Raw genomic sequence first — 24677 nt, 5'->3', positions numbered from 1 at the left:
AAATAAAATCTTTAAAAAAAAGTGCTAATCATGAGGAAAAAAACTTTGTAACTGGTATGATGATGGTAGTTAATTAGATTTATTGTGGTGACCGTTTCTCAATATATACATATATCAATCATTATGATGTACACCTGAAATAATGTTGACTATCAATTACACCTTAAAAAAAGAAAAACAAAGAACATTAATGATTAGAAAGCCATATAAGTACTTCTCAAATCAGAATATATCTATTTAACAAATCAGAAAGGTTAAGGAACTCAACTAGTTTCTACCTCCTCAAATAAAAGTTTCAATGAAAAGAAACAATAAAACACTAAGTGAAGTATTGATGTATATGAGGAGGTTCTTTGGAATCTTTAAATAAAATCTAATACTTCATAATGATTGGATATACTAAAATAAAACCCTAGGTGTAAGTGCTTTGAGATGTTTAGCTAAGATCCTAATACTCTACAGAAGAAATTCCATTGCCATACATAGTTACAAAATTTTTCTTCCTCAGGATGAGAGCTTTAAAGATCTACTCTCCTAACAACTCAGAACAGTACTGTCTTAGTAATGGGGAAAAATCAGCTCCAAACAAAAGACTGGTCCCTCCTAAGAAGGCTTAAAAGCAAGCTCTGAAACGATCAAACTGTCCCCAAGGAATTTAGCTGTGTCACAGAGCAAAAGTCAAGAACATTTGTAGGAATACAAAAATATCCAGCACCTATCAAAGTAAAATTCATAAAGTCCAGCACTCAATCAAAAATTGCCAGGCATGTAAAGTAGCAGGAAAATATAACCCATAAAAGAATAATCAATTAATTGCTCACTCAATCAAAACTAACCCAGAATTGACACAAATGTCAGAATTAGTCAAAAAGAACATTAAAAAAGTTATAACTGTTCAAAAGATAGAGAAATGACATCATGCTAAGTAGAGACATAAAAGATTTATGAAAAAACAAGTTGAACTTCAAGAGATACAAAAAAATACAATGTCTGAGATTTAAAAAATACACTGGATGAGATTAATGACATAGTAAACAATGTAGAAGGAAAAAATAATGATCTAAAAACACAGCAACAGAGACTATGCAAAATTAAAAACAGAGACAGAAGAGACTGAAAAACCACTGGTGAGCTGTAGGACAACATCAGGCAGCCTAATGCAAATGCAACTGGAGTCCACAAAAGAGGGGAGAAGACAGAAAAAAGCACTGGGAAAAAATTATGGCTGAAAAATGTCCAAATCTGATGAAACCTGTACACCTAAGACTACAGCAGGTGCTACGTGTGAAGACGGCCAGTGTGCACTTCCCAGACCGAGAGAACGGTGCTGGCTGTCAAGGTGGCCCACGATGCTCTGGGACACAGAGTCGTCCTGTACCTACAGTGCTGGTGGCTCAACCACACCAGACTTCTGCTTGGAAAGCAGCAGTGGTGGTAGGAATCAGCTTTGGGAACCACAGGCCTTGGTGGGGTGGTGTGTTACATGGAGCCTAAGGAGGGGAGTAATAACACAGCCACGGGAGCCACAAGACCTAGAAGGAAAGCAGTAGTTGATAAGGTCTATAACTCGCTTTAGTTACAGGATACAAGTTATCCCAAAGCGTGGATTAGAAACCAGCTGAATTACAGTCACCAAGGTGATATAGATTCTGGACCCCCAGCCTAGACCCACAGAATTAGAATCTCAGGTGAGGCCTAAGAATCTGCATTTGTACACATTTCTAGCTCATTTTACCCATGTTCACACCTGAAAGGAGTCTAGATGAACTCTGTCCAATATAGTAGCCACTAGACCACTAGTCCTAAACTTAAGTCAATTAAATTAAATAAAATTTAAAATTGAATTCCTTAGTCATACTTGCCATATTTCTGGCATTTAATAATGGCCACATGTGGTGGGTTAGTAACTACCATACTGGATCAGCAGAGAACCCTTCCATCACTGCAGAAAATTCTATTAAACTGTGCTGGTTTAGACTTCGAATTTGAGACAAAGATATGAAATTGTCCTTAAATGTGGCATGTGGTGGTGTGGGTAGGGGGTGCTCCAAAGTGCAGTCTTTAAGAAGGTGTTCCATGTAATCTGTAACCCCCATTTGTGTGCGTGTGTGTGCGTGCATGCACAGGGGGAGGGCAGGCTGATCGGAGTACAAGAGCATGAACCGCAGTTGAAAGCACAAGGCAGGCCACTGCCTGTAACTTGACCGGGCTAAGGTGGCTGGTCTGGCCCAGTCGTCGGGAACCGGGAAGGTCAGAAAGAAAAAGGCTGGGAAAAAGTGACCTCAAAATAACAAACAGAGATACCCTTTCCATACCCTGTCTTTAGAAAAACAGGTTCAAAGAGGTATAAATGAAATAAACTCTACCTTTGCCCTTCGGGAAGAGCAGTACTCTATCCAGTTGAGGTAAATCACACAGAAACTCTCTCTGGATATGCCTGCTAGCCGGTGGTCATAGTCTTCGTCAATGTTCGGGTTGAATGTCGGGTCCACGTCCACGTAATTTCGGTCAGCACACAAGCGCAGTCCCTCCTGCATTGTCTCATTAGCCAGCCACTCCTCCAGCTTTGAAGAGGTTGTGACATAGTAAATGATGCCCTGACAAGGAAGAGAGTTTTAAAAAAATTTAAGCTAACTCACAATTTCAATTAACTTCAATCCTCAGCAAGCACACTCCAAGTATTTATTATGACAGCACAACTCAAAAATATTATTCTGGCTCAATAGAATAAATATACAGTATTTTTCGGACTATAAGATGCACCTCCCCAATTTGGGAGGAATAATGTGTTTTTTTTCCCAAAGTCAGTCCCCTTTATTAAATGCTGTGTTTTGTGTGTTTTTTTGATTAATGGTTTTTAATACTGTTGTTGAGTTCTGTTTACATTTACATTGGTGAAATATTACGTTATCTATGTTATTAAATATTTTACCACATTTTTTGCTTCAAAATTTTTTTCCTTTTTTCCTCCTCTAAAACCTAGGTGCATCTTATGGTCCGAAAAATAGGTACATTTTAAGAATGCTATAATAATCTTCAGGACTTCGTGGATGGAAAACATGTAGTACTTTTAAAATCACAGCCATAAATTCAGCAAGGCAACTTCAAAAATAATTCTAGTTTAAAAAATAATAATTCTAGTTTATTGGTTTTAGAGCTTTTGAATTTAGGATCTTTTAAGAGAGGTGGAAAGCATTTATTATGGTGCATTTATTTTGAGAAATTTTTCAGAAAGCTATTAAATCATACTGTGACCATAGCTCAAGTTACAGAAATATATCCCACATATTTCTATAAAGCAATAGAAATATACGTATTCAGAGACAAAATGCCATGCACACAAACACACATATGAAATATGTTGTAAAATCAACCTCCTTATCTTCCTGAGGTTGTGTTTAATCAAATATTAAATAGAAGATTCAAGGTTTACCCCAGTCAGTACAAATAAGGGGGTATATGTAGATAACAATGTAAGACATAGAAATTTCACATATGGGTATGTGAAAATTTAGCGCACATTTTCATCTTAAAAAATATCAGCTTTGTCTGGAAGGCCCCAAATCACAGCCATGCTATGTTTCTGTGAAGTCTTTAGCAAAAGTAAAATACCAGTGCAGTAAAGAACTAACTTTGCCCAAATAGAGGTTTGGGCTTTGCTCTGGGTTCCTGGGGGTAACCTCCAATAGGGTTTTTGTCCACCTAGAGGCCTAGAGCTGTGACCTCCAGAGGCGCTGGAGACTCAGGCTAGCCAAGTGGGTGGCCAACCAAGCCTAAGTGATTCTGCTCCAATAAAAACCCTCCACCCTGTGGCTCGGGTGAGGCTCCCTGACTGACAACACCCTGTGAGTACTGCCACCCTCTGTTGCCGGGAGAAACAGGCATCATCCGCACAACTGCACTGGGAGAGGGCACCTGGAAGCTCACCCCTTGGCACCTCGGGACCCTCCCCATGTGCCTCTCCCTTGGCTGATTTTAATCTGTATCTTTCTGCCTCAGTAAATGCTAACTGTGAGTATAATGGCTTTGCTGAGTTCTGTGAGTCCTTGTGTAGCAAATTATCGAACCTGAGGGTCGTCTTAGGGACCCTGAAATTGCAGTTGGCTGTCACAAGTGAGGGTGGTCTTGGTAACCTCCCCAGTCTTGTAGTACTTTTATTCAGCTTGTCGAAAACAGTGCAAAGCAGTGGTTAACAGCAAGGGCTCAGGAGTCAGACAAGCCTGGGTGTTAAATCCCTAACTTTACTGGCTAGTTGGAGGACTTGGGCAAATAAACATCTAAGTCTTGTTTATTTGTAAAACCGGGACATTACTTTAGAGAATGAGGTAAGACACATGTATGTGCGTGCATAGGCAGGCGTACGTGTGTATTCCTCAGCACAGCACCTAGAACATCTGAGCTGCAAGGTGTAGCTATTAATACTAGTGAACAATGAATAAGTTTAACTGAAGAAAAAAAACAGCGAGACCATCATAGGTACAAATTACTGGCTATACTGGATACTAGAGAATTTAAATCACTACACAGAGGCAAAGCACAGAGAGAGAGAGAGAGATAAATATCTATATATATTAAAAAATTATCTATCTATCTATATGTATACACACATCTTACCCATGAAGAGCCTTCAGCTGTTAGAAGACTGGAGCAGGCACACACTCTTACCTTGACATAGTAAGTGGTGAGTACTTTCCGAAGATCAAAGACTTGAAGCATAGAAGCGGCACTGTTGTCGGTGATGCTGTACCCCTCCAGAATATACTTTGTGACTATGACTTCCCAAGCTAGCCAGCGCTGGCTAAACGCAGCATTAAAGGAAAGCACGTGAGGAATGTGGCCAGGTTCACAACAGCAAAACCCTTCGTCTTCTTCGACACCTTCCGTTATAGCCTCCACTTCCCTTTGCTGGCAATAAGTACCTTAAAAAGGGGGACAAAATCATAAACTGGGAAAATGAATGTTTTAAAGACCAAGAAATTTAGAGAAAAGACATTTTATAACAAATGAAAGTATGTGATTGATTTGTCTTAGAATGTCCATTAACAAACTGCAGCAACTTCCTGAAAGCAGGGATACTGTGTATTCGTCCCCTGCAGAATGACAATATGCATTAGCACATTCGAGGTTCTGAGAATTTTAAAGTAACCTCCTCAATTTTTATTCACAGATTCTCAAACCTTTCAAATTTGCATGTACATTCCTACTGAATGAAGACCAACTAAGTAACGGTACCTCTCCTGAGGGATGGAGTTAATCCTGAAGAGGAGGAGAAGAGCAAGAATGAATCATCCCGGGGCACCCGACACGGCAGACACGCAGGACCCGGCAGCACCGTGTCTGGGCTGCGGGCCAATATACGTACACATCCTGCCTATTCGGCTGTGTAACTTGTCACAGTTCATTGTAATTTAATATTAAGTACATGACTGAAACTTCTGTCTGCTGTCAATTCCAACGATAACTGGCATTTGAAGTCTGCTGATAGTTTCCATTATGTATGAATAAAGTCTGATTACTCTGCGCAATTCTTTGAAGCTAATGTTCTTTTATCTGGTATCAGACTGTGCAAGTACTAAATGCCCCAGATTTGTCCACTTTAAAATTGATAATTTGATGTAATGTGAATTTCACTCCATTTTTTTTAAAAAAGGCTATTGAGGACAAAGGCTTGGTGTCTATATGAAAGTAAATCAATTAGCTACTCTCTGCCTCACACAAAAACACCACAACCACTCCACCAGCCATCTAACAAACAACACGCACTGGCCACAGTGATACTGGCAAGTGAGCAAGCATGGACAACAGAAATCCAACATCATCAGGAAAACAAGTCAATTATACTCTCACGTTACTACCTTAACATATGCAGCACACTGTGAAAATGGTTCTTCCCTGAAAGTATAATTTTGAGGAAAACTCTAATAACTACTCTCTAATAACTTTTCTTATTCTACAATTCCAAAGATTGGGGATCAAATTCTATGATAGCTTTTGACGTGCGATGTAAACACACAAAACTTAGGTATCACAGGAGTACATTATGGAAACAGAAGGCGAACGTCCTACCTCTGAACTCGAGCCCCCGCAGCTGGAAAGTGACCAGCCCGTTGCCGATCTCTATAAGGTGCACTAACGCATTGAGGTAGTCAGAGGCAAGAATGAAACAGTCCCCTGTACTGTAGTTTCCCCACCGTCCTAGGAGCAAATCACCACAGAGACTGTGTTGTAGGGATCTGGTTAGATGTTCATAGAAGATGGAATTCAGGTTGTTGTCATCTGATCCTACAAGAAGGGATTTTAAAAAAATATTAAATTTTACCCTAAGTCCCCTTTATATCAACATACACGATTGTAAAAATATTAAAACTAATTTCTAGTTAGGGTTGTATCTATATTTTTGACAGGGAAAAGAATTGTCATACTCTTACAAATTCTATATAAAAATGACATAGAGAGTAATGGGGAAAGTTTCAGAATTTAGAGTTAGAAGTCACATAATCTCTCTGAATGGTTCCCACCCATAAAATGCAGGAAGTGCAGTAGATAAAATCTAAGGTCTTTTCCACCTTTTTAAGAGTCCATGATCCCTTCTACCATTGTTGAACGAACTATGCCTTATTAAAGCCATTCAAGAGAAATGAAATAGATGAAAAAAATCAGAACTAGAACAACAGAATACCAGTGAGTAAAGTAATACAAGATTTTAACAAATAATATAGTTCAAAACAAAAAGGAATGGTCCGTCAAAATAACCTGTATATTGAGATAGCTAAATCTAATAAACTGTACATACAGAAACAGCAGCAAAGAACCTACAAAATGTATTAGAGTCATCCTTTTAAAAAATAGGATAAAACATCACCCAATAAAGGAAATGACCATCTTCAGCCCTGATGTGGCTCAGTGGGTTGAGCTCTGGCCAACAAACCAAACAGGTCGCAGGTTCGATTCTAGTCAGGACACATGCCAGGGTTACAGGCCAAGCCCCCTGTTGGGGGCGTGCAAGGCGCAACCTATTGCTATGCCTCACACATCAGTGTTTCTCTCCCTCTCTTTTTCCTTCCCTTCCCCTCCCTCTAAAAATACATAAATAAAATCTTAGGGGGAAAAAAGGAAATGGCATCTTCAGAAGTAACCCATGAAAAGCAATAACCTGTAAATGAGTGCCTAAAGTATCATACTGAAGAATGGTGAAATATACGAAGCTTAATAATTACTTTAAACTCAGCCTAACTAAATAATAAAATAATGAAAGGGCACTCCAACTCTCACTTCAGTAGGATGGTCCTGTACAATGCACTGTCTGCCCACCACAAAGTGTTATTCAGGACACGGTCTTTGACATGCAGGTTAGCATCATCAGTATCTTGAGACTTCCAAGCCCCTTACCAGAACATACTAGAGCTGAGGTGCGTTTATCTACCAAAATGTGATAACAACAGTCATTAATATCGATTAATTAGTTCTCCTTAATTCAATTTTATAATTATGATTTAATCTGATCACTATAATTTAGTTTCTTAAGTAGATAGCACTTGAAGAAGTCTGTGAGTCAAATGAATACCAATATTCCTATCTATTTGGAGAGTAGTATTTCTTTTAGTAAATTAATACCTTGGATTTCTGGTTGATATGTTCATCTCTATGGCTGAAGAAATGAGATTCACACTCTCTGTATCAAATTACTAATGGGTGGGCCAACAAAAGGATGCTTCCCAAATGACAAAACTGAGAATCAGATGTAGATCATGGTAACACCACCGAAGTGCCGCCCACTGAAGCCCTATGCTGAGTGGCTATTTGGCCACCCCATGTGACATCTCTATACACAATAAACTAAATTAATATTTATCTAAACATTCAGGGAAGGGAAAAACAAACATATTAATAAAACACATAGTGATCAGATTGCATAGTATTCAAGACCCCTAACCATTTTACTTTTCACTGTGTTCTACTTTTTAACCTATGTAATAATAGTCTTTGAATGGCATTTTTTATCCTTATCACTGTTCTTAAAATGCACTTTATAAGATAAGTGTGTATAAATTGTAGATAATCTAACTCATGTATATTTTGCTAAAGTAAAACAAAATAAAGCAAAGGATATTTGGTTTCTAAAAAATGACCATTTGCCCTGGCTGGCATAGCTCAGTGGATTGAGCGCGGGCTGCGAACCAAAGTGTCGCAGGTTTGATTCCCAGTCAGGGCACATGCCTGGGTTGCAGGCCATGAACCCCAGCAACTGCACGTTGATGTTTCTCTTTCTCTGTCTCCCTCCCTTCCCTCTCTAAAAATAAAAATAAATAAAATCTTTAAAAAAATGACCATTTGGAACCAACACAAGATCACCAACAAGTTGGGAGTGAAATACAGATATACATAACAGATTCATTAGACATGCTTCTTGATTCACAAATAAAGCTATTACCTGGGTTTCTATCAAGCTGGGAAGCCAATCTGGTATTTGAATGATCCACTCGTTTTGTGCTGAAGATGGCAAAATAAACATTTTTAGTAAACTCTTTATATTTAAAAATGCCTAATTTAAAATGGGGAAAAGTGAAAGAAACATTGTCGCCTATGAGTATCCCTGAAAGAAAGCTATGATTGGCATATTGACAAAGCTCTGCAGCAGCACAATATTAGGGGAAAGGCTTTCCTTTTTCACTCTCCCACACCCATCGTACATAAACAGAGCAGTTATTTCCTAACTGGTCTGACACTGAACAGTGTGTCAAGAGACATTAATGAGTTTAATGCAAAAAAAAAAAATGAGGATGAGAAAATCCATTCCAAAATACACAGTGCATGAAACACTCTTTGCAAGGGGAAGGTACATCTATTAGCTCCCAGTGGTACAGTGGTTCCCAAAATGTGTTCCACAAAACCCAGAGGAGGGGACTCAAGACCCTTCTCCAGGGACTTTCCCGTATCAAAATGCCTTCATAATAGCGCTGGGCTGCTGGCTGCTTTCTTTCACTGTGCAGACAATTGCACTGCTGGTGCAAAGGCAATGGCGGGACGACCACTGCCCTTTAACATGAATCAAGGCAGGGCACCCAACCATGCTAGCTGACACTGCCACACAGGCACAAGGCAAAAAACAATGTATAAAAATTTAAGTCTCACTTTAAAATGTTCTTAATGAAGCAATGAAAAATACTAACTTTATTAAATTACAAGCCCTCAGAACAGGTCTGCTTTACATTGCGTGTGGCTCAACACTCATAAAGCACGCCTGCTGCTTCCTAAAGGAGGACGTGTCTCAAGGGAAAGCATTTGTGCAACGGCTTGACATGCGGGCTGCACAGGTCACTTTTCTTCACGGAAGACCATTTTTATTCGAATGACTGATGGGTAAACCATGATTATACAGACGAGTATTTGACAAACATTTCTAAAAAATGAAGAAAGTGAGCCTGCCCTTTTAAGAAAAACAAGTGACAATGGTATCTTCTGCCAATAACAAAAAATTACAATTTTCAAGCAAAAAATTAGAATTTTGGAAAACTTATTTATATCTACCACTGTGAGCTTGATACCATTTTCTTGACACTCATACAGTTTTCTTCTGGGACTGGTGGTGATATGAATGAATACATTTTTAAAAATATTATCAAATGGGATGTGCCAAAATTTGGAAGGTCTACATTACTCAGCAAACCAGTATTTTCTAAATGATCGATAAATGACGTTGTAAGCTCATGCATGGGTAAAAAAGATCCATCCAAAGTCTAAGGCGTATCAGTGGATTTTGATGTAACACAGTTCCAGAAATTTATGGATACGGTTTTAGATTCCACATTGTAACTAATCTTTAGGAAACAAACTGTTTGTTGACTTTTAGTAAATGATCAAAGAATATCCACAATTGTCTAAAAAAGCTATTAAAATACTTCTCTCTTTTTCAATAACTATGCCTGTGAGCCCAGATTTTCTTCATATACTTCAACTAAAACAACATATTGCAACAACAGACTGAATGCTGAAGCAGATGTGTGAATTCAGCTGTCTTTTATTAAGCTAGACATAAAAGAGATTTATAAAGCAATGACACTTCTCACTGATTTTTTTTCGGTGGGATGGAAAATATAGTTCTATGTATTTCAAAAATGTTATTTTTGTTTACATGTAATGGGTTTATTGTTGCTATTTTAAAATTAATGAACATTTAAATTTTTAAAGTTTTCTACTATGGTTAACATGATAGATGAAACTCCTATCAACAAAAACTCTTTGGAGACTTCCGATAACTTTTAAGAATCTAAAAAGGTTCTGAGACCAAATAGGTTAAGAGGTACTGCCATAGACGTGATTTTGGGCTACATTTAAGTTGGCCCAGAAGAACAGAAAATAACATTAAAATTCAACAAAAGGGAAAAACACCATGTGTGGTTTTTGATAAGAGACCAGGGCAAGGTTTTTGATAAGAGACCAGGGCAAAATGTCAAATCCACAAGCTAGTTCATTGTTTAAAAGGTGAGACTACTATTTTCTACTGTATTTCATATTATAATGTTTCATATTATACATGTGTCAATATGTGAAAGTGCAGGAAAGTGCAGACGTGGGGCTGGCCAGAATTATAAATTAGTACAAGCCTATTCTGAATCAAAGTTAATGCCTATTAAAAGCCTTTAAAATGTTTAAGCTCTACAACTCAGTAAGTTTCCTTTTAGATATTCTTTCTTAAATTAAATAAAGAAATTTGGATAGATTATGTACAAGGATAATTATTAGGCATCAGATTAAATGGCCTGAAGAAACAAGCCTAAATGGATAAAACTTCATGTACAAAATGCTCACTGAAAACTTATCTTCATGAGCCCTGGCTGGTGTGGCTCAGTAGACTGCGTGCCGGCCTGCAAACCAAAGGGGTGCAGACTGGATGCCCAGTCGGGGCACATGTCCTGGGCTGCGGGCCAGGTCCCCAGTAGAGGGCATGTGAGAGATAACCACACACTGATGTTTCTCTCCCACTCTTCTTCCTTCCCTTCCCCTCTCTCTAAGAATGAGTAGATAAAATCTTTAACAAAAAATTTATCCTATATAAACATTTAGCTCTAGAAATAGATATTTCTAAGAAAAATGTGAGATAACTAATTATGGCTATTATAATGATGTAACACTTGTATGGCATTAAATTTCAGTGTGTTATTAAAGTGGAACAATTCTAAGAAATAATATTAAAAGAACACAGAAAAATGAGTATATTCAACCACAACTGTTCTAAAAATCTCATAACTAGCCCTGACTGGTGTGGCTCAGTAGACTGGGCGTCATCCAGCAGACCGGACTGAAAGGTCACCCGCTCAGTTCCGTGTTGGTCAGGGCACGTGCCTGGGTTGTGTTCCAGGACCCCGGCTGGGGGCCTGAGAGAGGCAGCCAATCGATTTTACAATCCTTTCCCACACTGATGTTCCTCTCCCTCCTTCCTCCCTCCCTTCTCCTCTCTCTAAAAATAAATAAATGAAATCTTTTTTAAAAAACTTATAACTAGAAAAAAGGTAGAGAAATTAAGAGTAATCATTCAACTCTTCTAATTTTATATAGTTTTGAAACTTTACAAGTATATATAAAATTTTATCAAAATATTTTAGCACAAAAAATTACAGCCCTCAATTACTGATATTAATGCTATTGATAGTTTTGCCTAATAAAAAGATACAATTGGCTTTCACACGTTTTATTTTACTCACTTGTAGTCTCTCTCCCAGAATTTCACAGGCCGAACATACGAGGTGATGAATATTGCACTTCCCAGGAAGGGGTTCAGGGGGGTGGAAAAGAAGGCCGACACAGCAGCCTGAACGAACAACATGGCTGAATCTGCGGGAAACTGGTTAAGGACCTTAACATCCGTGTGAACACACACAAATACGTCTCATAAACACGCTGTCATTACAGCAATTAGAAAAATAACATTCATGAGAGGACAGCAAAAAGTGCCCTTAAATGATGCCCCTGGGCGGTAGAAGGGAGCAGCAGAGAAACACAGCTAGAAAATGCAGTCTGGCGCGATGCTCTGAAGGGAGGAGCCACATAAATATTTGCTAACATGTATCTGATAAAAGCCCACATACCACTTCTGGGTAGAGAGGCTTGGATTTCATTTTCCAGAAGATAAAACTAATCTTTACTTTTATTTAGAAAATACTTCTAAGAAATGGTGACAATGGAGGATTTTGGACATAAAGTTCAATTACAATCATATTCATTAAAATGAGTATTAAAAATGTTCTGTATTCTCATTCATTTTAAAATATCTCTATACATTTTGCATTTATTAAAAATTCCTGATACATTGGAGATGATCTAAGAGTAAGTCTAATCACTGGGGTGCACACCTGAAACTAATATAATATTGTATGTCAACTGTAATTGAAAAATAAAAAATGATTTATAAAAAAAGAAAATTCCCAGACTTTAATACTCATATACATATATAAACATAAATTTTAAATCAGCATCGCTTAATTATAAAACCTTAATACTTTTCCCATGTTCACATGATCTGTGGGCCACAGATGTTATTACAACTTGAACAATCAAAATCAGTATAGGTGTGAACTAAAGTACTGTGAATTTTTGATAATTTATCATCAAGTAACCTATATTCTATGCCTGTGAAAGGGTTTGCGTACAAACCAAGGTTCTCATCAAGGATATGACTGTCCATTCTCACAAAACTTTTATTAGAAGGATACGGGGCACTGCAAAGGGCTGAGCAAAAGCGTGGAAGGCTGAACCCCACGTGATTTGCCATGGGGCAATGTAAGTGTACACGAACTGCAACTTATACAGGAGTTCCCAAAGCTGTGGGAGAAAAACAAAAACAATCAGTCAAGAACTTATCAGACATTTGAAAAGAAAACGAAACACCTCTAGAATGTTTTCTCTACCTAATAGGGAAACGGTTTTTGACATTATTTGCTATTTGTATAAGAGGAAAAGACACATTAACTGCCAAACCACTGTGTATTTTTAAGTAAAGACAGCTAGGTGACTCATGCTATCATGTTTCATCTGTTTAAAGAATTTAATGCTCTCTACTGGCTCTATCCTATGCCCTCTTATTTCTACTACAACAAGCAAAACGATCGTAAATATCTATAAAGCTTAAGTAACATATATATTTTGATTCTAAGACATTTTCTTCAAATTTCAGCACTCTGGAAACTGAGTACATTTTTAAATACAATGTCAAAAGAGTGTGAAAGCACTCTTTTTATCCCCCAGGAAGGAGATAAAGTTGTAATCCAGTTGTCTCTGCCTGTTTGCCTAAGAATCTAGTAGTGTATACTGGGCATCTGGATATGACCTCAAATGTCACTGTCAATGGAAACATAATACACTCTTAAATACTATTTAAATTAGGATCTGTTTTGTTGTTAACATGTCTTTAACACTGAAACGAAAGTAGTAAAAATGCCTAAGGGTGCCTCTGCACACCCGGCAGTGCAAGGCCCAACTCTCCCACTAGGTCACAGAATCGTAAAAGCCAGAAGTTATTTAGTGATAACTAAATAACCGCACTATCATATTCATTAAAATGAGTATTAAACTCATATGATTGTGCAGTGATAACTAAATGCACCAAACACCTCATACTTAAACCAGTTAGCTAATTTACAATGAACCTCTCTAACTTCCAATTTTAAAAAAGAGCCATTAACTTCAACCAATTAGAAAATGCAGATGAACCCCTGCATTCTTGGCCATGACCCAAATTATGCTGGCAACCCTCGGCAGCAATGTGATCGGGATGACAGGAAGTACAAGTGGGACGCATGTTATCAAGGCTCCTAAACTTGCTTAAAAGCAGTGGTCCAGAAGCCCTCCAGATGCTAAATGTGAAATGTACTCAAATTTTGACTGTAATATTAAAGAAAAAATAATATGCAATTACGTGGGTAAGTAGTTAGTGGGTAAAAATATTTTTGTATACATTCGGAGTAATTTTTCTTGAAAAGTTCTCAAGTCAGTACTGCATCTTACAATGGTATCTTACAAAATCTATCTCAAGAGATCCCTTCACTATTCCTTACTTACTACCACTATTAAGTTCTATCAAGTAACCATATAAACCGCAAACTCCTATAGGGCAGAGCTTTCTCTGATTTGTTCACTGATGTAGCCGAAGCATCTACAACAGTATGGAACATGATATGCTCCCAAAACTAATTTGCTTAACAAATGAAAGCATTAAGAAAATCCAAATTAATACAAGTTAAGTGTAGTGACTCCATTTCAAGGATTGTTAAGTTTATATTTTACTGCAACTTTCTCTTTTTCCCCCAACCAGTATAATAAGATGCAACACAATTTCCAATCTAAGTATTTAAATTTGTGAGACACCACATGCTTCTTTATACAAACAAGTCTCTGATTATGATTAACTCTCTAGCTTCCTTCTTTGGTCAACCATGCTCACTAGAAGAGGAAATAAATGATAAAAATGCATACAAATTAGTATTAAATACAATATACAAAATTTTGAAGGTATTTATAATATTTAGCATAATATTTTGAAACTGATCATCACCAAAACCTTGTCCAGATGAATGGTTTTCAGTTTGTACTGTTCCCACCCTAGGTCAGATCTCTATCACATCTAAATTACTGTCACAATCTCTTCAGCTGTTCTCCGTACCTTTAGGTTCTCTCTTCCCCAATTCATCCCAAATGTGGCTGACCAGGCTAACTTTCCTAAAATTGGACTTTTCATTGTGCTTTGTTGCTCATATGCTTCAGCTCTGTTACCTATCAAATGGGATAATATATGTCAAAGTCCTGTGTATGTGGTCAGTGTTAACATGAAATCTAAGTTCCATTGAATTGACCAATAACCTGACTGCACAATCGACATCATTTAGAAAGGCACTGTGGTTCAGCAAAAAGGGTTTTGGAACGGTAGGCGGCAGACACAGATTTTACCATCTAATTTATAAAAGGACTGAAAGCACCTGTCTCATGGGTGGACATCAAATTTTAGAAGCATTCTGAAAACTTCAGAGCACTGCGCAAATGTCCCCATCAAACTAATGTCTGGTGGCTCCCGCATGGCCTCCTGCCCCAGGTATCTACCATCTTCAATCAGCCGTCAGGTTATTTCTTCTCGCCATTTATCCAGCAGTCCACAGCCCAGTTCAACTGCTACTCTTTCTATTTCTGAAATTATCCAAAAACCACACCCCCTTTTGGAAGATCCTACATATTTAAAAATATATACCTAGTGTCTCCCTAATGTTTCCACATAACTTAATCTTGTCTTCCTAGCTATTGCAGGAACTGTATGTTATGGAAAACAGTTACTAGCGCTACTAAGGGATTCTAATAGACTCCTAAATAACTGGATAAATGAAGAAAAATAGTACTTAAAAGACAATGATGTGAATGAAATGCAAGAATAATCCTTACTAGTGTATTACCTAGGGAGATGCTTTTTACAGAGAGGGATAGTCCTTTCAGTGATGACTTACCTTGTTGAAGAGTATGGACATGAAGAACAGATCCAATAGCATGGTCTCTGAAAATGCTTCATAGTCAATTTTGAAAAAGAGCACAGTAAAGATGACTGTGACATACTGATACGTAGGGCTGCTAAAAGAGGAGCGCAGCAACTTCAGACCAGCAATGGTTATCATTAAAGCGCCTAATCTATGAAAAAAAAAGAAAGCACAACTCATCAACCAATGACTGACAACTTGAGAATATCTACTACCTTCAGAAAAATCACCATTTCATTTACTAAGCTGATTTTACACACACACACACACACACACACACACACAGTCTGTCCAGAAAAAGCCCAGCCATTGTTAATATAACAAGAATGGTCTATGCAGGACTGGAATGCACATGTGTGAACAACGGTAACTTCACTGTACTAGTCAGTGGGGGTGGTAGATGCCATTGAGTGAGCATGTGCACTGTGTGGTCACTGCATTCAAAATGACTTGAGTAGAGTAACGAATCTGCATGAAATTTTGCATTAAGCTTGAACATTCCTCCACAGCAACTATTTGAATGATTCAGAAGACCACAGCTATGGGCAACTGGTTGGTTGGCAGCTTCATCATGACAATGTGCCTGCTCATACATCACCTCTCGTGCAGAGATTTTTTGGCAAAACATCAAATCATCCAGGTGACTCATCCCCCCTATAGCCCCTCTACAGCCCAGATTTGGTGCCCTGCAACTTCTGGCTTTCCCCAAAATTAAAATTACCTTTGAAAGGGAAGAGATTTCAGACCATCAATGAGATTCAGAAAAATACAATGCGGGAGTTTATGGTGACTGGGAAAACTGTGTGAGGTCACAAGGTGCCTACTATGAAGGGGACTGAGACATCACTGTCCTGCGCACACTATTTCCTGTATCCTGTACCTTCTTCAATGAATGTCTCTGTTTTTCATAGCACGTGGCTGGATACTTTCTGGACAGGTGCACGCATAGATGCTTATATAAATTTTCCCATACACACATCACACACACAAACATTTAGACTTCTAGAAATGATTTATATAGCTAAGCGAATCACATCTGATAACAAACTATCTATCATAATATTCCTTTTTAATGATATATATTATGATTTTTATCCTTTATATAAATCAGTTTAAAAATAAGTTAACAGTATTACAATTCTGACATTTGGTTCTCCAGTTTCTCAGTACTTCTATTGCTTTAACATTAATAACATTTAGCACATAAAAACATATTAACACCCAACAACATGTGCTTAGTCTAGTGGGTAGGACTATATGGTAACTCTACACGGTGGGGCAAAGTAGATTTTTCATGGAAAATACTACAACAATTACTAAATAATAACAGAAGAATAAACTGTTTCTTCTCATAATAACTATCCTTGCCCCACCCTGTGCATGGACTGATTTATACAGTATATAAACGTAACCATTTCCCAAACTATTGGGAAGTGGAGACCATCTACTATTGAAGACTAATCTCATTTAATAAAGTCCTCTCATAAGATATCGACTGACAATGAGACACCTGGAGCAGTGAAATGCCAGGAGCAGAGAGACATATGTTCAGAAAGGGAAGGCGAAGACAAAACTTCGCTTGGACTTTTTTTATCTCACAGTACCTTGCACCAAGACACTCAATTATTATTTGTTACTTAACGAGTAACTTTAAGACATTGCTTATGACTGTCCTCAGTAGTCTAACTGAAATCAAAGGAATATTATACTTACTCTGTATCCAGCTTTTTTGGACTAGCAATTGTCTCTGCACTGCTACTAAGCTCATTGAGAACAATCAATGGGTAGATGATATTCTTCTCCATAAAAAGAAGCCACACATGAAGTTTCTCAAACCACATCACAGTGGCTGCATCTAACAAGGGAATATAAGTCAAAAGGACCACATCATCTTATGTACAAAGTAGTTTGGCAATGTGATGACAAAGGAAAATCCTACAACCCAAATTCAGCTCTACTATAAATTACATAAAAAATCCACTACTTTAATCAATTGTCAACTTCTATGACTTCTGAGACACATCCAACTTTGCAACTTAAATGTGGCTTAAACTTAGATGAAATTTATTTTAATTCTTAAACCAGTTTCTAAGCATAACTTTTTCTCACTTATGCCAATAACTTCTGGAAAAAAGTTGACTGTACTAGATAGCCCCTTTGTATTTAAAACCCTAAGACACACACCCACACACCTTATTAAGACATACATCTCAGGAGAGATATGTTTTTGATTCACACACTTCATAAGAGGCGTCTTCACTACCAATAATATTTTCCCAATACTTTAATATTATTTCACTGGGGAAAGTGCCCGGGATAAGCTGGAGGAGCTGAAACGAGGCTGTCTGGCTGTATGAAGCAGTGTCGCCAGGCTCTGGGAGGTCCTCTAAAGAGCTATTTCCCTTTCGAAAGCTAAAATCAGTAGAAGGAGCGGGTTTCAACATTGCTAATACCTAGCACTTCCAACAAGTCAGACATGTTATGGTGATTCAAAATTTGTAAAAACTTAAATTACATGTTTTGCTAAGATCAAAAATAAAGAAACAATATGATCAGTGATGTACTCTAATGAAAACTGCCGTTTAAAACAAACCAGATACGCTTGTTTTCATTTATATATGATAGCAATACTGACAGTTTATCATCAAAAAACATCATTCTGAGGTATTTTCTTGATGGTGAGAATGGTCCAGAACAGATTCTTACACAGTTTTATGCTATTTTCCCTTATTTAAAAAGCACGTATGTTATAAAGGTCTGCACAGCGCTATTACTGCAGCCTGCACATTGGGTGTTATTCAGTTCTCTCCCCGGGATCAGTCTGGTGACCAGGATTCCAGTAGCACGATGCCGTAAGCAACTCTGCTAAAGGCCTAGGGGATTTGCTCTGAGAATCCAAAGTCGAGATCGGTATAGAAAGCTTTCTAAAACATCGGAATTCGCTAAAGGAGATATTGTATCTCCAAACAATAAAGGGATTTCCTCTCTATAGTAGTTTACTAACTGAAAAAAGTGAGAAAAAAACATTGCCTTATTTAGTCACTAGTGTGTACTAAATTATGACATAGGTATGAACTTTTATTATTTCTCTAGAATGAGGAGTAGTACAGGTCATGGGCCAATAGGACTGAGTTCTTAACAGGACAGAAAAGTCAGGGCACAGATGAGCAAGCATGAAGCCTGCCAAGTGGACTGGACTTCTACCTCTTTTTGAGTCATTTTATATACTTTATCCCAAATCTGAACAAATAACAGCAATTACAAATGCTTTAACTTCTTTTTACCCCTTCGACTCTTTTAAACCCCTCTATGGTAGGACCCGGCACCTCTGGTGGAAATAGAAACAGAGACTTTTCTATTCCCCCTAAGCTTTGAGTTAAAATATTTCGAACAAAGAAGCCTTAGAGAGGACTGTGTTGCCTGCACATGGCAAGGAAATTAAATCGAAGAGTGGGGACTGGAAAGAGAAGTCGCACACATACATAGAAGGATGCATCAGTGAGGTCTGTGAAGAACAATCTAGAGAAGGAAGAAGGAAGTTTCATTCTGTGGAAAGTTGCACTGTAGCACTGACAGTTATGCTTCAACTAAAATTAAAGCATCCTGCAAAGTTTGACTCATTACAGCTTCAAACCTAAGTAAAAGAAGCACAGCCAAAGTGTGCGCTACTTGATACGTACTTAACTGTCACTTGACAGCACAACAGAGAAAACTCACAGTATTCAACAGAAGAAGGGCACTAATTGAATACTTACTCCGAACTTCGTACTGACTATACTCCACTGTCTTCAGCAGAGGGTGGGAGAAACAGTGCCATGGTAGCTGTTTCCTAACTTGCGGCAGCAAATAGTGGGTGACAAAACCTACGAAGCCGACCAGTGTATACAACACATACTTGAGAGCAGGCTGAAAGAAGAACACAGTTGAGAAAATTAGACGTGATTTTGATTTCAACAGAACTTCTGATTTGTCAGTTCAACTTTTCACTTGATACTGGGGAAGAGCAAAGTCAATTTTAGAATCTAAGAATTAAACGTTTGTCTACAGTTTCTTTACTATGTGGTTCTTCTAAGTTGGCTATCAAAGTTAGTGATTGCTCATGCATCACAAGTATTGTAAAATGTATTTACTACTTTCTTTGGAGTCTCACACTATTGTATAATGAGAACAAGGCCTGAAGTGTATTGCTTGCTACTCTAAGAACGTTCTATGTGACTTGTAGAGCAATGTATTGAATTGTCTTAACTAGTACAAAGGGCATGTGCTAAATAAAACTGTAAATCTGACTGAAGAGCAGACAAGCATGAAAAAAAAGATTTCTTTTTTTTGTGCCTTCACATGGTATATCATTAAAATAGAGTTCTAATGTATATACAAATTCACAAATGAGGAAATCAAGTACCATTGCTTCAAATATTCAAATTAAAAGTCACGTATTCAGAAACCCTGGAACCTCTTGGACATGCAGAGGCCTCTATCTGAGCCCTGAAAACCACCAGACCTGACTCAGTTTACAAGTGCTCAAGAATTAATAGTTCAAGTTGGAAGAGTACAAAAACAGGCAAAAATGTTAAAGAACATTAACATTTTTTGCTTCTGGCCAAATGGAATATTAGGGATTCACTGTCCCACATGAAACAACCAAAACAGAATAAAATATATGAACCAAATGGTCTGTAATACACTAGGCCTACGGGAATAAACAGAGAACCCTGAGAGAAAGGAAACCGGTGAGGTCAGCGTTAAGAGGTCAGGGTCAGCACTGCCCCCATTTACTGCCTCAAGGGACTTTCCAGGCTGCAGGGAGGGGAACCCACACAAAGCCCTGCACCCAGAGTCGATAGGATGACATTGCAAGCATGGAGAGACTAAGGCAGCTAGAGTTCACCAAAACAGACAGCACACAAAAGAGAAAATTGTGAAGATCTGCAGACAGTCCGCCTGGAGTATTCAGGGGAATTAGTAGAAGTGTGTAAGGAAATGCCCTGAGACCAGAGAAAGAACCACAAGAAAGGATGAGAGAGAATAGTATCCAGCACATACACGGCTGGGTAGGAATAGTGCCTGTTCCCAGAGCCAGGCTGCTGCCTAGAGTATTCAAAAAGGTGTCGCCTCACTAGGGGGAATATTGGCGCTACACTAAAAACAGCCCTGGTTTCACTTAAATCCTAAAAGCAGGGGCTGAAAGCATCAAACTGTTAGCAAGTAACTAGCAGTATTGAAAAACAAAATTCAAGACTATTTCTAGAAATATAAAATATCCAATACCCAACAAGGTAAAATTTATAAAGCTCAGCATCCAATCAAAAATTACCAAACATGTAAACAATCAGAAAAGTATGGCCCATGAGTGGGGAAAAAAATCAATTAATCAAAACCAATCCGCAAGTGACAGAAGTTAGAATTAGAAGAGAGTAAGAATGGAATGTTCAAAAAGTTTAGAGGGATGAGAAAATTTAAAAAAAAAAGAAGACAAAACTTAAGATGAAAATTATAAATTATGAGATGAAAATTACACTGGATGGGATTAATGGCAGATAATACAGAAAGATTAATTAAATTGACAACATAGTAATGGAAAATACTCAAAATTAAATGCACACCCAAAAGAATTAAAATGGACAGAGCGTCAGTGAACTATGCGACAGCTTCAAAAGGCCTAAGATGCAGGTAAGTGAAGTACAAGAGGTGGGGTTGAGAGAGGGTTAGGGAGCAGAGCAGAAAGAGAAGGGCAGAAAAAAAATTTAAGGCCATAACTTTTCAAATTTGATGACAACTAGATGAGAGAGTTGATGTAACTCCAGCACAGAAGCACGAAGGAAACCACGAGAAGCTGCGTAAACTGACAGCGGGGAACACAGGGCCCTGCACAAGGGAGGGAGCGAGGGAGAGAGCGAGAGCTGGGTGGCCTGCGGAGGAGCAGCACTGCCTGAGCAGCACTGCCCCGGGGGAGCAAAACCTGAGCGGCCTCGCCCTGTCCCAGACCCGAGTAGAGATGACGAGGTTCTAGACTTCCAGGTGTGCTGGAACAGACTTTGGGGAGCCCATATATTTCAGCAGAATGAACAAACATTACAATCAAATCAGAAATGAGGCCAGCAAGTTATTTCTCCTCACCTGCAGCACTGTGAACACGGTGCTCACATGGACAGCAAAGTACAGCACACCGATCACAACGCACACTACTAGGTCAGACTGCAAACGTTCACTCTGAAACAAAGCAGAGTTAGCGAACAGTTACACAAACATTTTAAAAAACATTTCCTTCATTCCCAACTAGCAAATTGTATAAGAAACAATTTTTCGCTGATCCTATTTTTTTTAGCACTTCTAGGTATTTCTTAACTATAAGCCTTATTACATTCTTCCCTCATTATTTTGGTTTGACACTTTAATACCAAGGAAATTAAATTTACTCAACTAGTTCCAAACACTGTGTAACATATCATTACAATGTCTCTTATAATGAAACTGTATACTTTTCCCCCTAATGGTCTGCAAGTTTTATGGGAAAAGGAAATGAGGTACTTAAGTTACTGTATCATTCATAAGGCATATCCTTTTTGGATACCAAAGTTATATTTTCATTAATCTATTAAAATGCTGAACCTGCATGCATATACCCTATTTTATTTACTGGACTATTGGTTCTTTTAGTGGTTAGAGTAAAAACCAGAAACCTCTAGATATCTCTCATTACTTACTGACTCACAGATTTACACTTTGAAACAGGATTCAGAAACAGTCTATACTACATGTAACATTAAATACCCTTTGCTAACATGAAAACTAAAGTCAGAAAAAATATATCCTGAAGATGTTTTGTATTTCTAAAGTTTTCTTAAGAATATGTGAACAGCCCTGAGCAGTGTGGCTCAGTTGGTGGGCATCATCCTGCAAAGCAAAAGGTTGCAGTTCAATCCCTAGTCAGGGCACACGCCTGGGTTTCAGGCTCGTTCCCCAGTCGGGGCGCCTGTGAGAGGCAACTGACCCATGTCCCTCTCTTTCTCCCTCCCTTCTCCTCTCTCTAAACATAAATGAATAAAATCTTTTAAAAAGTGTGAACAGCTCCTGTTCAATGACAGTAAATACTGTGTCTAATTCAAGACCTAATAATAAGGTCAGTCTTTCACAAATGAAAAAACTCTGCCCTGGCTGGTGTGGCTCAGTGGATTGAGCACAGGCCTGAGAACAGAAGGGTTGCTGGTTTGATTTCCCATCAGGACACATGCCTGGGTTGTGGGCCAGGTTCTCAGTGCAGGGCGTGGGAGGGGCAACCACACATTGATGTTTCTCTCCCTTTCTTTCTCCCTCCTTTCCCTTCTCTTAAAAAAAAAAAAGAAAAAAAAATCTAAAATAGTAACTTAGAAAAAGAATTTTATGTTTTGTTCCATAAAACAGATATAAATTTACAGAATTCATTTTTCAAGTAATCACTAAAAGAATGCAGGCAACATTAAAGTTCACTAAATCAGAAAAAATTTTAAATTACTATATTTACTTGAGTATATTAAATTAGTCCAGGTTATTGTTCTCTCCTTCAACCAGGAAAATAAACACACACAAGACGTACTTTTTCAACTGTCCTTGAGAAATAAAACACACTAACAAACTAGCAGGTCACTTACAAGGACATAGTTTTTATAGCAGTAAGATCAGTAACAACAAACTCTAATTTATGTTAATTTATGTTAATATTCTTCTTTCAAATCCCAGTTTAAGTGAAATAGAATTAAGACTTCTATAAAACATGAAATGACTTAATTTTACCTGATCTAAAAATAAATACTTAGCACACTGTTCTTTATAGAAACCAATTTGAGGAATGAGCATTTCTTACATGTTAAAATTTTAAATAAAGGCAATCAACAATGTATAACTAACATGTAACTATATGTAGTTATAGTCTATAGCTATACATGTTCTCCCAATTATTAAAGGCCTTCAGAAAGTGTTCATTACATAACATGTTGAACTGTCTCAAATTTAAATATTTTAAGTGATTTTAAAAAGGTTAAACTTACAACAGAATTTCTAAGTTTTTCAGGCAGTGGGTCTTTTACTTCAGACAGAGGGTCTTCTGGATTTTTCTCTTCTGTTTTTGGAAAAATCTTAGATTGCATCAAAGAGCTTTATATTTTTAAAAAAGAGAGAAAATAATTAATATAAAAATACACATATAACCTGAAAAACCAGTACTTCCAGTGGCAAATACAGGTCATGATAAAAACCAAGTGATCCAAGTATACTTAGTCATTAGCAAATGATATGTTCTAAAAACGTTTAAGATGCCATAAATAATCAGAAATGCCAACTTATTTAAGTTTCTTTAATTCAATAACAACTGATTTGACTTACAAAAGTACAGATGGATCACTGCTTTGTCGGCTGAGATGATAGGATACTGCCACTAACAAACCACAAAAAACGGAGAAAAGTACTGGAATATGCTGGCCATCCCAAGAATCCTGTTGAGGGAAAAATGTGATAGATAATACGTTTCTAATTTATGGTCTGTCGTATAATCCTATAGGTCTAAAACTTTTAAACCATATTATTAGTTGCATTTTATTCAGAAAAATTTAGATTTATAACTTCCTGATGAGCTGGAATGTAGCTGCTAGACTATGTTCAGATTTGCTGTGGTACAAAAGCTCTATTTGTACACTACAAAAGGTGCATTTGCTCCCATGCGTGCTGCTGTCGATCCCTTTCAGATTTAAAGTAATACTAAGCTTACAGTAAACTATGTTCTCCACTTTGAAGAAGAAAATAACTTGGTGTAGTAAACTTTTGACTATAATAATAGAGAAGGAAAAAACACATGACATCACATCAGTCAAAAGAAAATGTTAACATTTGCAGCTTTCCTGATGCCGTTGCTCGTGTAATATTCCATGTTATCTTCTAGAGTATTGAGCAGGCATTCGGTGTCTCCTGAACAAATAAACTGTATTATTAACCACACAAAGGCTCATGTCTAAGGCCAACCAAACGTGTGAACATGGTATGTCTGTTCTGCTCACTGCAATCTCTGGATTCTACTAGCATGATACCTGGCACAGACCAGATAATACTAATTAACATCTTTCCTCTTTCTCTGGGGATTCAGGAAAGCAAAGTGGTAGAAGTGAGGAACCAAATAATAGTTTATTACCCAGCTTG

At 37.7% G+C, this 24677-nt stretch overlaps 1 protein-coding gene across 5 annotated transcripts in view; it reads right to left on the bottom strand.

Annotated features, from left to right (window-relative positions):
• The window catches only part of PCNX1 (pecanex 1), a 129489-nt gene that overhangs the window by 15939 nt on the left and 88873 nt on the right, over positions 1–24677 (bottom strand). For all 5 annotated transcript variants that reach the window (XM_028508014.2, XM_036011624.1, XM_036011619.1 and 2 more), the window contains 12 exons: positions 23871–23980; positions 23537–23642; positions 21630–21722; positions 19268–19418; positions 17226–17367; positions 15486–15663; positions 12711–12819; positions 11703–11832; positions 8432–8490; positions 6067–6282; positions 4666–4919; positions 2367–2597 (listed from right to left, as the gene is read on the bottom strand). In XM_028508014.2, the coding sequence (XP_028363815.1) occupies positions 2367–2597; positions 4666–4919; positions 6067–6282; positions 8432–8490; positions 11703–11832; positions 12711–12819; positions 15486–15663; positions 17226–17367; positions 19268–19418; positions 21630–21722; positions 23537–23642; positions 23871–23980 (1779 nt within the window). The remainder of the gene's footprint in view (positions 1–2366; positions 2598–4665; positions 4920–6066; positions 6283–8431; positions 8491–11702; positions 11833–12710; positions 12820–15485; positions 15664–17225; positions 17368–19267; positions 19419–21629; positions 21723–23536; positions 23643–23870; positions 23981–24677) is intronic.

The sequence above is a fragment of the Phyllostomus discolor genome, chromosome 1 (assembly GCF_004126475.2).
Source record: "Phyllostomus discolor isolate MPI-MPIP mPhyDis1 chromosome 1, mPhyDis1.pri.v3, whole genome shotgun sequence".
NCBI lineage: Eukaryota > Metazoa > Chordata > Mammalia > Chiroptera > Phyllostomidae > Phyllostomus > Phyllostomus discolor.
The sequence above is the reverse complement of the archived record's forward strand: the minus strand, read 5'-3'. Positions and strand labels throughout refer to the sequence as shown.